The 16412-nt window shown below is 52.3% G+C and overlaps 1 protein-coding gene, 1 non-coding gene and 1 pseudogene across 2 annotated transcripts in view; 1 reads left to right on the top strand and 2 right to left on the bottom strand.

The window, feature by feature from the left end:
- The window catches only part of PHGDH (phosphoglycerate dehydrogenase), a 34524-nt gene that overhangs the window by 6943 nt on the left and 11169 nt on the right, over window positions 1–16412 (top strand). Inside the window, exons 2-5 of the mRNA XM_054565010.1 lie at window positions 1689–1840; window positions 3948–4013; window positions 7534–7588; window positions 7697–7795. Coding sequence (XP_054420985.1) covers window positions 1689–1840; window positions 3948–4013; window positions 7534–7588; window positions 7697–7795 — 372 coding nt within the window. The remainder of the gene's footprint in view (window positions 1–1688; window positions 1841–3947; window positions 4014–7533; window positions 7589–7696; window positions 7796–16412) is intronic.
- Window positions 4897–4982, bottom strand: LOC129063978 (small nucleolar RNA SNORD62). The gene has a single exon (XR_008528410.1). It is a non-coding gene; the product is annotated as a small nucleolar RNA SNORD62 (small nucleolar RNA).
- On the bottom strand, window positions 10015–11366 carry LOC129063891 (40S ribosomal protein S2-like; annotated as a pseudogene).

Here is a 16412-nt window from a genome sequence, read left to right as displayed (position 1 = left end):
AGGTCTGTCCAGAAGCTATCCCGCCATGTACTATGAAAAATAGAGACATTTATTGAAGGTACAAGATAAAAGAAACATTGTACATGGGACAATGACGCCTCAGTCCCCTTCTAAGTAGGCACCTTGGGACCTCACACAGTTCTCGGCCGCCATCATGTGCCCTGTTATATTTTCCTGAGCTTCATCGATGGTCTCAAATCTCTTCTCTTTCAAAGGTGACTTTAGTTTGGGGAAAAGCTAGAAGCCGCAGGGCGCCCAATCCAGGTGGTGGAGGGGCTGAGTCACCTGAGTGATTTGATGTTTTGCTAAAAAACTCTGCATGAGACGTGATGCATGAGCAGGTGCGTTGTTGTGATGAAGCTGCCAGTAACCAGTTGCCCACAGCTGCAGCCTTCTGAATTATCTGAGTAGTTTCCACAGAGGAACGTTCAAGCTTAATGCAAAAGTTGATGCTGATTCCTTGCTCCACTTGCTCAGTCATTTTGAATGCAATGGCCACACAGTGCACATGCTCACTCGAGGGCACCTACCAGCCCCACTGACTAGTACAATGAAGTCCTCATTGTTCATGCATGTGCATTCCAGTCCACACTCCTTGGCTGCCAGGTTACATTGATGTCACACAAACTGTTTTCATTATATTAACAATGGCTGGACTTTTTCTGGATGGACCTCGAAGGGAAGAAAGCAAGTTCTTGTGGGACCCAGCCAAGAGCTCCCCTGAGGAGAACGCAGAGACTTCCACTCCTGGGAGTGAGGTCAGATGTGGGAGGGACTTACGGGGCCATCTGTTCCAACCTTCGTATTGTACAGATGGAGACCAGGCCGGGGGTGACGTGACTGACTTAGGTGTAGAACCCCAGCCTCCCCACTCGACACCCAGCTTGCTGCTTGTGTGACGACACTTGCTGCTTCCTCACCCGCCTGGGACAGCCCGTTTGGGGCAGAGCGTGGCTTGTTCACCTGCTTTGTTTCTTGGGGATTCAGGTTGGGTGCTTTGGCAACAATATCCTTGTTCTGGAAAGACACCCCAGGGTTCTGGGTAAGCCTCTGAAGACTGTCTTGGGGACTAGCTTAGCCCAAGTAAAGTGGCTATGATGACTAAAATCTCTTATTTTTTTCACATATGTATTATTTTTAGTCTAGTGTTGACTGGGTTTCTAAGCAACTATGGACCAGTTTCATTGTTCGCCCCTTTCCCCTTACTTTGGTCTCTATTTCAGGAAATGTTTCTTTCAACAGTTTTGCCTTTTATGCACTTCACTCTTCTATTCGGCCAACCAGCACATTTACTGAGTGCCTTCCATGTTCCAGCATCAGGGCTTCCAAAGTAGAATTCGGTCCCACCTCCTGTAGTCGCTCAGGGTCAATGGAGGAGTGACGTCGCTTGAGTGGGGCCAGCGGTCGTGCCAGGTGCTGCACCTGTCCTGTCTCGTTGCCTCCTCTCACACAGCTGAGGAGGCTGGAGCTGAGATTCATAGCTCACAGGGGATGGGGCTTGGGTTCGAACCCAGACCCGGCCCGTGGAGCTTCTCGGGTGAGTGAACGGCACACAGACGCCATCGCCGCCCTTTCCTCGAGTACATCGCAGGTCAGCCAGCGTGCGGCCGCTCCCACTCGGGCAGAGAAGCTCTAGGAGGTCTTCCAGGCCAGCTCTGTGGACCCAGATGTTTCTCCTTCTGCCTCAGGACTGCGAAGGCCTTATTGTCCGCTCGGCCACCAAGGTGACCGCTGATGTCATCAACGCAGCAGAGAAGCTCCAGGTGGTGGGCCGGGCCGGCACCGGCGTGGACAACGTGGACCTGGAGGCCGCAACAAGGAAGGGCGTCCTGGTCATGAAGTGAGTCGTGGAGGCGGGGGGCGGGTGTGGAGAACGGACCTCGCAGACGGGGAATAAACTTACTTTAGAGAAAGCCAGGGTGGGGTTGGAGGGCTCCCAGGAGGAGGCCTGGTGTAGGCTGAGTCCAGACGAGTGATCAGCACTTCTGGCTTAGTGGTGCCAAGGGTTTGACCTTGAGGCTCTCTTTCTAAACTCAGTGCCTTGCAAACCCACCCCACAGGTGTTTGAAGTCTGCAGCCTGGTTCAGGGGTCAGAAGAAAGTGAGTTTGTCTGTCTTCTCTGCTCCAGCTCTGCCCATCTGCCTCCATCGTTCTGTCTGGAGCCAGGTCTTGTTAGCTCTGCGCTTACTGTAAACACAAACGCACAGCCTTTGCTACTAGGGTGACTCTGCATTCTTCATCTTCCTCACTTTTCTGCACCCCTCTGGAGCCAGGACCTCAGTGTCTCTTCCACACCCCAGAGCCAATAGGAGAAGGGTCCCCGCTGGAGCTGTTTGTGCAGAAATTCAGGGGCAACGTCATGTCAGCACGCTAGTGCAAGGGGACGCTCACTTCTGGCTCCCGTCTGGCACTGGTGAGGCAGCACCATCCCCGGTCCACTATTCTGTCCCTTGGAGTCCTTTTCTCTTCCCTTGGGAACCTCGTAGTCCTCAAGTCCTTTCCCTACACTCCCCCCGTAGGCTCCGGGTAGATTGACCTCTCGTCTGACTGAGGGCAACATCCAGCAGTAGAAAGGTTAAACAGTAACCCATGTGACATTCTTGCCGTGGACCCAGAGGCAGCAGCCCCCCAGCCCTGCCTCTCTTCCTGCATCCCCATCCAGCCTGTTCACTGGGGAGCCGGGGAACCAGGGTCTTGTGCAAGGACAGGTCTGAGAATCCTTGTTTTCTGTTCTGTTCTTTTCTTTTTTAAACCCAGCAATGGCCAGCTTTATTCAAGAAATATTTCGCACGATTGGCTTTTCACCAGTCTGTCCTGGCATGCTTCTAATGATACCAGAGACACCTGAATCAGTGACAGCCAGTGTGTGTGCTCTAGGACTTCCCACACACTGTGCCCAATTCGGTGTCATTGCCGCTGTAGCAGTGGGCACCAGTCTTGGCCAACGTGGCCTAGTATTCTACTTCGGGCATACTCAAGGCTGCACAGTTGTTGGTGAGGACTTCTGGTCATTCTCAGAGGCTGCGTGTACCCCAGCATGTACTTTTCATAACAGAAGTCAGAGCCTCGAGTCGATTGACTTCAGTGACTTTTTCGTCATCTTTGTGGCCACCGTCTTCTTGCCTGAGGTGCGAGAGGGCCCCCAACCAAGAGCAGCCGCCAAGATGCCTGAGAATCCTTTTATCTTGGACTTTTTTAAAATATAGAATCTCTTGACCTTTTCTCGCCTTGTAATCTTTGTTTCCAGAGATGAAAAGACCCCATAGGGGAAGAAGGAGGGTGAACATGTACATTAATAAGTTCTTTCAAAAACAAAAAAGCCTTGGAGAAAGAAAAATAGTTGCGCGGGCTGCCATCCTTTTTCCTTCTGTAAAATGGGCAGAATCGGCGTTGCTCTGAGTGTAACGCTTTCTCAGAACTTGTTGAAGGACAGGAGGAGAAGGCACGCAAGTGGAGATAAAACTATTCACTTTGTTACCAATAAAAGCCAGGTTGGGCACGTTGGTGAAGGTCAGTGGGCAAGGGCTGACCTCTGCGCCTGATAGATGCATCACCTGTCACAGGTACAGCCCCGGTCCAACTGGTGGCATGGAGACACGGGAATCTATGCTTCCTGAAGGCAGGTAGATTCAAAAATGAGAGGAGACAGACAAGGTCTGGGCCACACATGCCTTTCCCGATCGAGGAGACGCTACTGTGCCTCAGAAGAAGTGAATTTCAGTGGAGGAACTGGGTGTGTTTCTCACTGGAGGTCCCTCCACATGAAAATAAAGCCAGCAGCGTTTCCTTCCGGCCCTGGGGTGTGGGCAGAAGCACATCAGAGAAACCAGGGACGGTGGCGTGGGGTTTGTATTGAGAGCGGGTAAGCTCCCGGAGCAGGAGAGGAGTGGGGAGTGGGAGTGCGGGGCCCGGACTCTCTGACCTCCCTGCTTTCCTTTGCTCCTCAGCACGCCCAACGGGAACAGTCTCAGTGCTGCAGAGCTCACCTGTGGGATGATCCTGTGTCTGGCCAGGTAAGTCGCTGGCTTCTCAGCAGAGCCAGTCCCTCAGGTATGTCAGTCAGTATGATTTCCCCAGCAGAGTGACGCACAGAAACTCGGGAACGCCTCAGCTGCGCAGCGTGCAGACAGCCAAGAACCGCCTTCAGGGTTGTCGGTCCTCTGCTGGGGATCAGCACCCTGGTTCTGGAGCGCCAAGGTCAGGCTCCGAGTGCTTGCAAGTGGGGAACGGGCCGTTACCGGGCCACGGCTCATTACCTGGGAGCAGGGTCGTGGAGAGCGGAATCGTGTGTGACCTTTCATCTCTCCTTACTCACTGTCCACTCTCTGCATCCATCCTCCGGGCCAGTCCTGGCCATCGGTTTCCACACAGTAACTTCTAACCTCTGAGCCTTTACAAATGCTGTTCCTGCTGCCTGGAGCACCCTTCCCCAACCTTCTTGTGTAGGTAACTCCTTGTTCTTCAAGATTAAGCTCTAGTGTTAATTCATCCAAGAAGCTGTCTCTGGATTCCTCAGCTGAGCCGGGCCCCTCACTGATTCCCCTGGCCCCGGTGACAGGGCTTCTCTCTGTCACCGTCCACGCAGATCTGTGTTGTAATAGAATAGAATAGAAATAGAAAAGCTGCCCTCAGATCCCTGTGGGTTCATAACACGAGGTTAAATCTTTTGCTCTTTTAGCCAGAATTCCGGGGGTGGGAGCCTCTTGAGTACAGGGCACAGCCCAGGAGCCTACGGGTATGACACGTAATATGTGTGAGTCTTACTGTGTTGGGTAGTAAAATGATTGTGTTGAACAGGCAGTTCCAGCATTTCTGTGACCAAGGGGAAGGGCACAGAGCAGGAAGCTGCTCTAGGTCCCTTGGCAGAACCTTGGATTCTTTTTTTTTTTCCCTCGCTCTCTCAGACACTTTCCTCTTCATCTCCCTGGTATTGAGTCCACAGTGGAGGGTGAGAAGGTTCTGTTGGAACTGAATCACTGAGACCTTGGATCCTTAAGCCAGCAGCCAGGCAGCCAGGCTGAAATCTGAGAAATTACTCTTTCCTTCTCTCAGTGGCAGTTCTCCCTCCTGCCGGGGAGGACCTGGAGGGGCTCACCGTTGTTCTAACTCTTCCCCGAGATTTCTACCCACGATCCTCTTAGGTATCGCTGATGTCCGCTGGCCAGTGGAGAGGCGGTTAGAGAAGGGGGAACAGGGACAACTGCCACAGCAGAAGGGCCCCCAGCCTGGCAGGGGCTGCCGAGCTGCCTGCCTGGATCTCCCAGACCATCTAGGCTGCGCGTATTTCCCCTGCACAAGGTGCGGGGAGGAAGGCCGATACCCTGGTGTCACCTATGCTATTAAATTCACTGGTGTTTTGGGGTGTTTTTTTTTGAGTGAAGGAGGGATCTCCTTTCAGGGGTGTCCAACCTCTTGGCATTTTTGGGCCACACATTAAATACATTGTGACATGTAACCACAAAAATATCACATAATGTTTTAAGCAACTTTACGATTTTGCATTGGGCTGCGTTCAGAGCCATCCTAGGCTGCATGCGGCCCATGGGCCGCAGGTTGGACACCCCTGATTATTCTAAGTAATTCCATTACTTTTTCTTCTCCTGGAGGTGGAAAGAACGGTTTGGGAGGCAGGAATAGTTTTCCCCTATTTTAGGAGTCGATAGAATGGAATGATTTGAAGGGGGCACCCCAGTCCCAGTCCCTCATCCATGACCTCACTCACTAAAGATGCATCAAAACTAAGAAATAAGTACCCGTTAAGGAATCGCTGTCTCTCGTAACTTGTATGTTTGATCAGGCTGCTTTCCTAGCAGGGCAGCCACAGGCGGAACGGAGCTGTGAACGGGAAAGTCCAGAGCGTCGGGCCATGTGGGCGCAGGGGCCCTGAAGGGGCCTCAGGGCGGGGGCGGGGGCTTCGAACAGGTGACAGGAGTCCCTCAGGTACAGAACAGTGATGTAGGAAGAAAGGCAGCAGAATGCAACAAATGCACATTTCCCCATTTTGCCTGCTTTACCTTCTCCTCTGGTGAGTCTGGCCACTCGGGGGGTCCCTTGCCCACATCTTGGTCCCCCAAGATTGGCCTGGTGAGGACCTAACCTGGCTCTACAACCAGCTGGGTTCAGCAACAGAGGGAGCGCCTGGGGATTTCTCGTGGTCCATGGTGCCACATGTGGGGTCAGGTGGGCAGAGGTCAGGAGGTGAGGGGACTGAGAGGAGGCAGGTGGGGGAGTGCTGGGTTGGGGGGCTTTGTCACACCAGGTGTGGCATTTGTCAGGAAGGCCTTGCAGAGAAGGGAGCATGTCCTCGAGGCAAGTCACTCTGCGTGATTACTTGCTCGACATGAGGTGGGCCAGCCAGAGCAGGAGGTGGAGCTTCTCCCCGAAGCTTGTTCCTTAAGCTTGTCCGAGGTTACCCATGAGGCCACGGGGTTCTCATCACAGGAGAGCAGCCCTGCCTTCAGGTGCAAGTCCTCATAACATGTAGACATGAAAGAATTTTTTTTTTTTATAAGAAGTCAGTGAAGTAGAAGCACAGACACAATATCTTGGAATCTCCTTTTTGTGCGTACACACACACCACGCACCACTGAATTTTGTGGCTGCCAGGAAAGCCTGCATTTAAGTACTTTGGAGGCTACCTGGTGGGGGTCGTCTTTCCCTTTGAATCGGTTCAGCTGCTTCCAGTTGGGGGATGCTGGGTAGGTATTTAACCCCCAGTGCCCTGCATTAGGCAGTTGAGTATTAAAAAAAGCTAATGCATGTCTAAAGGTTTCCTATGAGAATGTCTAAAATAGAAAAGATACTCCTTAAACATTCTAATCATTGTTTCTCGTCTGGAAGCTTTTTCGTTTCCAGAGAAGCTTGGATGACCTTGTCCCACGTGACATCTCACCTGCCTGTGACTTCTAACTTTGACCTAACTTCCTTTGTCTCTTCCAATAAACACCAGCAGGCTCAGACCTCCAAACTAAGCAGTAGGGACAGAGAGGCTGTGTGGCATGTGCTTGCACAGCAGGACGGGAGGCGGAATAGAAATTAGAAGTGTCTGGACCATGGTACCCACCCACTGAAATCGAGCCTGAGACTGTTCAGGCTTAAGAAACTCCTAAAGAAAAATAATCAGTTGTCCCTGATACAGTAGATGTAGCTGTGGCCCCGGAGGGACTAGGAAGGTAAAAAACCCTTGAATTTCCAGAGCACTCGATGCCATCAGAGTTCTGCAACTCCACACTTTGTTATTCCTACCAACCCTGGAGGCTGGCTGTTGCCTTCTATGTGTCCCAAGTCACACTGATAGCCCAGACTCCTGGCTGGAGACAGAAGTCCCAGGACTGCAAGTCCAGACGTGCAAGGGTTCCGCTCTGCTGCACCGCCTCGACCCTCCTCCGTGCTTCTGAACCTGAGGCCCCCAGAGGCAGGCTGAGCGTGGTTCATGACCGGCAGAGGTGGTGGCTGTGCAGATGGCATGTCACACCTCCTTCCTGTGCTGGCAGGGTCTGTGTGGGCCAGCTGAACCTGTGTCTGTCCTTGCAGGCAGATTCCCCAGGCAACGGCTTCGATGAAGAATGGCAAATGGGAGCGGAAGAAGGTGAGCAGCCGGCCCTGTCTCCCCCTGCCCCCACCTCCCTCCACCCAGATCAGTGCCTGAGGTTCACTCCTGATGCTGACTTTGGCTTCTTTGCCTGTTTGGCTGTAGTTCATGGGAACTGAGTTGAATGGAAAGACCCTGGGAATTCTTGGCCTGGGCAGAATTGGGAGAGAGGTGGCCATCCGGATGCAGTCCTTTGGGATGAAGGTAAGGAGGGGTCAATGGGCTTCCTGTAGAAAGCTTGGAAGAGGCAGCTTTGTTTGGGAGAAGCTGAAGGCTTTGTCCTAAGAGGGTCTGACCTCTCCATCCCCCACTTTTAGAATCCTGACTTAAATAGGCAGTAAAGCCAGAGAAGGAAGGGTTTCCTACTTATGTGGGCACCTAAGCTCAAAAATGTAGAAATACTTGGTGGAGGTGCTTCAGCTCTGGGGGGAAGGACTAGCCCTGGCTCCCAGCAGAGCAGAGAGGGGCCCACATCCTGCCAGCCTTTCCTCCCCTGCTGTGAAGGCCTCCTTCTTTGCTGTGTCTGTCGCCTGTGATAATTCAGAAAACACAAGCAAATTGGTAGCCTTCCAACAGAGCAATTGTGTTTCCATCTAGTTCCCCTCCACACTTCAGAAAAGATCGGAAGGCACTTGTGCGTTCACTGATAGGATGGTAGAGCCGGTGGTAGCCAGAGGCCCCACACGTTTCTCAGAAGTCATCCCTGACCTCTGCCCCGCATAGGGCCCTGCCTTCTCCGGTCCTGGGAGGCTTCTGCTTGACGGAGGGTTGTCATCAGTAGCGGTGCCACCCCCGGGGACGTGGCCAAGGGGGTGGACGCCCAGCCAAGAGAAGGATCCGCAGGTGTGCTGGTGGAGGCCAGAGTGGCAGGCGTCTGGGAGGGCTGGTGGAAGTCTCCCTGCTTACAGGAGCTGTGAGGGGATCGTGGGTTCAAATTGCCCCCAGGGAGGCTTTAGTTAAACATTAAAGTAAATAGCTTTGAAAATCAGATCGTTTCAGGTCCAGAATATTTACATAGCACTGGTACAGAATTTTCCGTTTCTCCCTTGCTCCCTCCCTTTCTGTCTGTCCCGCCCACACTCACAGAGTTAGAGGGACTGTATAGATGAACCCCTTAATTTTACATTGACCTCTGGAGTTTACATTTGTGCTAAGGGCTCACAGAAGGTGGAAGAGAGGCAGGAACCCAGGTGGGCATCCCATTATTCCACGCTGAGCATCGTCCTACCTCCACTCCCCGCCACGTTCAAATATGCCGGCGTCTTTCCTGAGACGCAGTCCTGGGAAGGGCAGCTGCACTGGCCTAAATCTCTGAGAGCCGTGGGCGTGGCTCGGCAGGATCCACTGATCAGGAAAACAAACCAGCCCCACCTATTTGTTGGAGGGGGGTGGGGGGAGGTCTGGTGCCATCCCTACAAAGAGTACTTTCTCTTCCTGCCACTTTTGTGAGGGGTCAAGGTAAACATTTAGGTCACAGGGGATTCTGATCATCTAAAAACAGGGGTCAGGGGCCAGGTCAACTCAGAATACACATTGCCGGACAGGTGAGCCCTTGTTGCATTGCTGATGCAGAAACTTTGGACGGAACAAGTTCCAGGCCTAACGGCCGCTCTGTTATTGATACTTTCACTCCCTGCCCACAGTGCTACATACCACATTGGATTCTTCTAACATAGGGACATTTGTTGTTAAGGACTTCAGACTTTGGCAGTGACTTAACCCAGACAGAAAGTCTCACCTCATTTCCTGAACAATTGATGTGATCAGTCAGCATGTCTGTTCATCTGACGACACTCTGTTACTCAACTCCTGTGGGAGCTGCTTCTGGGAGGCCCAGGGGCATGGAGGACCTTGAGCATCATCAGTGGAAGTGACTGACCTCCCTCAGACGTGTGTTTGATTCAAAGAGATGTCTGAAACCTGCACATCAATGTTAATCTATGTTCCTGGGCACATGCTGCCGGATATGCCCACATGTTTTATTCCCAGCATGGTGTGGACGGTGTGGGTGCCTCAGTTTTGGGAGTCCTGTTGAGCTGTCTCTACAGAGTTACTCTGGGCTGTCTTGCTTCTGAGGCACGCTGTTTGTAAACCCCTGAAACACACCTTGGGTGGTCTCCCCCACCCCAAGCCCTCAAGAGCCCCTGGCCCTGGTCGTTCTGGAGTGACTCAGGTAGTCCCTCTTCATGTTCAGCTGCTCGCTTTGAGGGAGCTCCCTAACATAGTTTGGCTCCAGATGAATTTCGTCTCTGGGCAGAGAGATTACTAACCTGCGTCATTTAAGCCTTGGTTGATGTTTGAGCAGTGGGTCGTGGAGGGCAGGACTTCCTCAAGGTAAGAGATGGTATATCAGCTTCCAGATAGGAAACGATTATCAGTGTTTGCTAAACACTAGTTAGTTATTTATTTCATAGGCCATAAAATTACGTGGTGACTACAGCTGGAGCCTGGGTCGTCTGCATAGAAGCCCTGGGGTGGGTCTTCACAAGATGGTCATTGAGCTCCTGCTCGGGGGACACAGTCTCCAGACGCCTGGTGTGAGGCAGCCGTAGGTCTTGGAGATGGCATCGGAGGTGGCCTTGGCAAAGTTGCCCCGGGGGACAGTGCAGCCTCTGGCTGAGGTGCGGGAACAGTCACTGCAGGCAGCTACCAGCGGCTTCTTGGGAGCAGGGGCTGAAGGGTTACCGCACAGCAGGTGGGGCCCTGCTGCCCACTGCCACCCTCTAGGCAAAATTCCAGAGGCAGAGCTTTGGTGAAAAAGAAAAAGAATCTTAATTCAAAAGCAACACACTTTTGGATTAACAAACTTCCACATGCATTAGTCACTTAAGCCGATCAACTAAGGCTAAAATCTTTTAACTCTTGAGTTCCCCCATCATTTCCCCTGTTAGTTTTTAATTATCTTATTTCTATAAGATTAGTTTACACAGTGAAACAACATAAGATAGAAAAGCTACACAATTTGGAAGAATGGCAGGCTTCTGCCCCCAAGCCTGTCTCCTCTAGAACTCCCAAAGAGGAATAACCCCGCCCCCTCTGCTGGGCCAGACCAGTCCTAGGCTGCGCCCAGAGTTCCTTCTCCCATTTAAAATGCCATCCTTAGGAAAACGCAGGTGGCTGCTGCTTGATCATCCCGGCCTCCCCTGAGGGGCAGAAAGAGAGCCAGTCTCTGCCTTCCTTCTGTTTAAATCTTCTGGCCCAATAATTCCATGCACAACTTGGAGGCATTCGGCTTCTCAGCCAATCCCATCCTCGACTGTTCCCATTGCCTCAGGCAGCCTCCTCCTGTGGCCACTCCCTACTCCCTACTTCGCAGTAATCTGATCGGATTTCTCCGTATTAATACCAGAGCCTGTTGGGGGTGGGGATGAGGCGCGCCAGCCCAGAGCTGTGGCAGCCAGTCGCCTTGAAAGGGACAGTGTGGAGCTTCCAGATCTTGTTCGCCCTCTAGCCTCGCTGCACTGAGGCGGTAGAGACCTTGGCCAGGATGATGGCCCCACGCACTGCACTGGCTACTGCCTTTGAGCACTTCACACCCAAACCCCACATGCCCATTGTGGTCCCCAATGGCCACAAATGCCTTGAACCAGGTCCTCTGGCCAAAGAAGGTCTGCTTTTGCATGGGCATAATCTTCAAAACCTTGTCCTTGCGAGATGCCCCTAGGAAACGGTTGATGAGCTCAGATTCCTCAAGGGGCAGCGAAAGAGATCTCCTCCAGAGAGGGACTTGATCTTCGTGTCTGTGGCACGAAGCCAGGCAGCCAGGCTTGGTCATGTGGATCCACTCTGTGTCCCTGGCCTTGCCTCAGTGAACTCTGTGGCCTTGGCCTCGCGTGCCGCTGCCAGATCCTTCACAGAAGCCGCCGCAGCACCAGCATCTCCTGCCGTTTGGTGTTTTCCTCAGAGAAAAAACATCGCAAGTTCTTTTAAATTGGCCTTGTTCTGTCTTTGAAGGTTTTATTTATTTATATTTAGAGAGAGGGGAAGAGGAGGAGAGAAACATCGATTGGTCGTCTCCTCCATGTGCCCTGTGCTCCAACCGGGGTCTGAACCTGTGACCCAGGCATATGCTCTGGCCCAGGATTGAACCTGCCACCTGTTGCCTTGAGGGATGACACCCCACCAACCGAGCCACACCAGTCAGGGCAGCGGTTGGCGCAGCCTTGCTCTGTCTTTGGAAACTGATATGTAACTGGCAGATCCTGGAAGTTCCAAGATGTCATATACCTGGGCTAATTAATACTGTATTTTAACTGGGTAATAAGCACAGCATTCTCATAACAATTCAGGAGTAAATAAGGGTTTCCTTGATTAACGACCCCAATTCCGGTCTCTTCGGGTGACCTCAGTGTGGCCTATGTCATCCCACTTTTTTCTGTTCATTTGTGCAGAATGCATATGTGCTCTAAAGAGAATAATGTTAATAGATTTACCATATTTTAATAGTGTTAATAGATTTACCATATTTTTAAACTATTGTGCAGAATTCTGCTCTGTGGATAAATTTTTTTTTTTTTTTAATGTGGCCCTTCCCTTAAGTGTGGACATTTAGAGTGTTTGTGAATGTGGACTTCAGCAAGACATTGCTCAAGTCTTTCACGATGCCCTTGGGGTTAAGTTGGAGACTGAACTTGGTGCTAAGGGGTTAGTACTGGTTGGAAGATGGGTCCTTTTCAGTCTGGAGGGAGGTTGTACAGGGTGGTGCAGGGTTCTGCCTTATCCACCCTCCTCATCAGTAGCCTGGATAATGTGTCATTTGTGGATGGCAGGAAGCCAAGAGAGATAGTTAACACTTAAGCCTGCAGACTCTCAGGTCCATAAAGACATAGGAAAGCTGGAATGGCATCCTAGCAGGAAATCTAGCCAGAATACCTACCAGTGGACCCCAAAGCAACAAGACAAGTGTTGAAATGTGGAGGTGTTTATAAAAGGCTTTTCTAGAGGAGGAGGCCTTTGACTGACAGAAGTGCAGTGTGGTTAACAGTGGCATGGCTGATAGAAAATGTAATGTGACTTTTGGCAACATTAAAAGAAATATGGCTTCTAGAGCAAGGGAGGTGACGTTCCTCATGGTCTGTACTGGTCAGACCTTCTGCGAGTATTGTGAGCAGTCAAGGCTCCTGCGCCCTGCAAGATTGATAGCTCTGGAGGTAAAGATGGTGAGGGTCTCATATCTGTACTTCCTAAGGGAGGGTTGAAGGTACTAGGGCCACTGAGCCCAGACAAGACTTGGAAGTCACAGTGGAGGCCCTTCAAATAGCTAAAGGGCCATCCTGTGGAAGAATCATGCTCCTTAAGGAGTGACTCCTGGAAGGACCACCAGGTGCAAGCCAGACGGGACAACAGAGCTGGCCCCAAGGCATGGGTGGTCTTGGGAGAGAGTGAGTCTCCCATCACTGCAAATACATGCGCGAGACTGGGTGACCGCTGGCCAGTGCGTGAAGCAGGGATGTGAGCATAGCTTTGGCGGGAGGGATAAGCCCTGATGTGTCTGGACAGCCATCCCTGTGGAATGATCCTTCGCAGTGAGTTCACTGTGCAGCCCGAGGAAGTGATGTAAAAGTATTAAGGACTGTAGTTCGTTACAGTAACTTGGGAGAACACCGTAACCGGAGATGCAGAGCAGACCAGGGGGCGTAGCGGACACTGAGTCATTCTGGTTGGGCTGGCTGGGGCAGAGCCGCAAAGCACGTGAAGGTATTTTATCACACCCTTCTCTCCCTGGCACCTGGGGTCTTGTCCGGTGCCCTGACCTGTCACCCAGGCTGTTAATCACTAAGGAGGCTGCTAATGAATGACTGACATCTGGCCCCTTTCAGGATATGATTTAAGAGTTGACCCCTTCATATCACAAGAGTTGTAGGGAGAGACTGTCTTGTGCTGAGGTTGGGGGTGCACTGTCCCCTTCCCCTCCTTTCTTTGTGACTACTGGTCACTTAGGGAAAGGGGGATCCTAGGCCTGAGCTCTGCTGGGAGCTTAGCCAGGTGTCTTCCCACTACCACCTGGGATCCGGTTTTACATTGGGGTGTGAGTGTGTGTGCGCGTCGCGGCTGGGGACGGAGAGCCCCCCTGCACTGCTGCTCCCAACAGGCACAGGCCTAGAAGGAGCCTTGCCCAGCCACCATAGAGCAGCGCTGACTTGCTCTGAGCCACATGGCGCAGATGTGGGTTTCAGGACAATTCTGGCAGCTGCAGGCTGCTGATGGTCTGAATCACCGAGGTCTTACTCTCTAACATTTTCTGCCTGAAGTTTTTTCTGAAAAGTTTAGGAATCACAGGTATTAACTGTGGAGACTTGACTCGTTCATGCCGGTATTGTTAACGAAAGGAGACAGAGGGTGGGATCTGAGTCAGGATCCTGGGTTTTGGCACCATTTCTGTGACAAGAGAAACCCAGTTATTCTGGCCGATGCAGTAAAGAATTACAGATCAGCACGTGTATTAGCGCACAAGCAGGGTTTGTTGGTGATACATTCTCTGTCTTGAGAACAGACATTGTCAAGGAGAGGGGTGAAGGTCATAGGTTCAGGGCAAAGCCACGTAAGGGTGAGAAGAACACCAGGTCCTTTGTTGTGAGGACGTACATAGTTGGCGGGATGGGGGTGAAGAGGTTAAATATTGAAGTAAAGGTGGTGCCAGCTTTCGGAGGGGGGGACGTGACTACCCAAACTGAGGTGTGTGGGGGGGGGGGTCTGTTAGCCCGAATCCTCTTGCTCTGGACCCCATTTGTTCATCTTGTTGTAAAACGGGTACCTGACAGGGGGCAGTTAATTAAAGTTGGGGCAGCCACCAAAGCTATTTATGGCTCTTTCTGTGCCCATAAAGCATCAGGGACTCCCTCTTAAAACAGAGTGACCAGAGGCAGACAGTTAACCAAAGCTGTTTTATGGGCTTCTTCCTTTGGGCACTGTGGACCCTCTCCCGCCTTCCAGGCCTTGAGGTGAAAGCACACTTTCAAAGGCTTTCTTTCCCAGACAGTGGAGACAGCAATACATAGAATTTCAAGGGCTGCCCTCCCCCCGTGTTAGCGTGGTGTTTCCTGTGATGTCAGAACACCTGGCAATGTTATCAGACCAGGCTCAGGGCTGCTGAGTTAGCAGGTGAGACATGTCTCCCCTCCTCCTCCCTGTCTTGGTTTACTATCCATCCTACTTAAGTGCTAAAAGGCGTTTCCTGGCAACCAGGATGCTGGACGCTGGCCAGCAACAGCAGCGCAGTCTCAGATTTCTTCCTATGCCACCTCCTGCCTCAGTATGTCCTCTAGGATGTGTTAACAGACCCAGGTCAGCCAGGAGCTGAGGCTTGCACTTGTTACCATGGTTTCCTATAGGAGCAGGCCAGCCATCTCAAGTTGCTTCGGGACCAGTGTTGTGGTGAGTTTGACTTAGCCCAGAGGAACGGCCATTGAACTCGAGGCACCAGTTGTCACTGATTCTTTCGGGTCCAGCTAGTGTGTACTGAGGTCTGCTCTGTCAGATACTGTGCTCCAGGGAGCCTGTGGAGTTAATACTGTTATCCCAGTTGCAGGTAAGGAAACTGAGGCCCAGAAAGGTTACAGGATGTGCTCAAGGAAATCAGACTAGTGGTGGAGTCCGGCTCCGAATCTGGTGGGTCTCCTGACTTCTAATCTGGTGCCCTTCGCCCTGTACCACCCCTGCTGCCCTCATTCCTGACCCACGTTAGTTACACCGTCCCCGACGACAGAAGCTCCCCTGTCTCACTCTGGTAGGTGAGATTCCTACTGCCCTAGAGCAGTGATTTTCACATTCTTCCCGGAGCCTTAGGTTCGAGGAAGGCGTCTCAGGGATGCGGGGAGGTGTCAGGCGGGGCTTTGGGCCTGCACCTCTGCAGCTTGGAATTGATCTGGTTTTACATTGGGCTTCTGTTAAAGATTTCATTGTGGGAGGAGAGATCCAAGGCTAAGCCAAAGATTGGCTCCAGGGCAGAGAGTGGGTGTGGCTCTTGGAGCCCTTATTGTGGAAGGCAGCCTTGCTCCCACTCAGGGGCTGAGGCAGAGGCAGGGACTGGAGCAGGCAAGACCGGCCCCTCTTCAGGAAGCCCGCTAGGAGGTCTTTGAAAAGCTGGGGTTCTTGCCCTGGCTAGTGTGGCTCAGTGGATTGAGCACCAGCCTATGAGCCCAGTTTGATTGCAGGTCAGGGCGCATGCCTGGGTTGTGGCCCAGGTCCCCGGCTGGGGGCATGCAAGAGACAAGAGGCAACTGATCAATGTTTTTCTCCCTCCCTTCCTCTCTCTTTAAAAATGGATAAATTAAAAAGAAAAGAAAAACTAGAGTTCTTCCATTGCACCAATCTCGGGGGTCTGTCCTGGGGCTGGGATTGAGGTGGGAGTTCTTTATGTGTCTCCCCAAGGCTCCTCTCTGGAATAGTCTCGGGTGGTGTGTACCTGAAGTTGCCCCACCTTTTGCGCCTTTGAACACCTGGCGCTTTCCAGGACACGGTGGGACCCTGCTGAGGCATTGGCCTGTGGGCTCGGCATCACCCTCTGCCTCCCCCAACACAGTCTCCCGGTGTAAGGACCCCAGGTCTGAGCTGAGCTCAGCTCTGTCTGCCCTGGGCATCTCCAGTGAGAAACAAGAATGGGTTTTCTTTCCAATTCCTTCCCTGCAGTGTGTGCAGAAGGAGACACTGTCTCTGTGTGAGAGAAAGTGGAGTCAGGGCCTACGAGGGGGTGTGGTGGATGCTTGATCTCCTCCTGTCCCCATCCACCTCCCTTCAGCCCCAGGTGAGCTGGGCAGGGCACTGGGCCAGCTCTGCCTGGGACCCTTCCTCCAGGCAGTCTTCCCTCCCGCCTCTTGCCTTC

This window comes from Pteronotus mesoamericanus, unplaced genomic scaffold (assembly GCF_021234165.1).
Source record: "Pteronotus mesoamericanus isolate MK-2021 breed Mesoamerican mustached bat unplaced genomic scaffold, CSHL_Meso_final scaffold_99, whole genome shotgun sequence".
Lineage (NCBI taxonomy): Eukaryota > Metazoa > Chordata > Mammalia > Chiroptera > Mormoopidae > Pteronotus > Pteronotus mesoamericanus.
The sequence above is the reverse complement of the archived record's forward strand: the minus strand, read 5'-3'. Positions and strand labels throughout refer to the sequence as shown.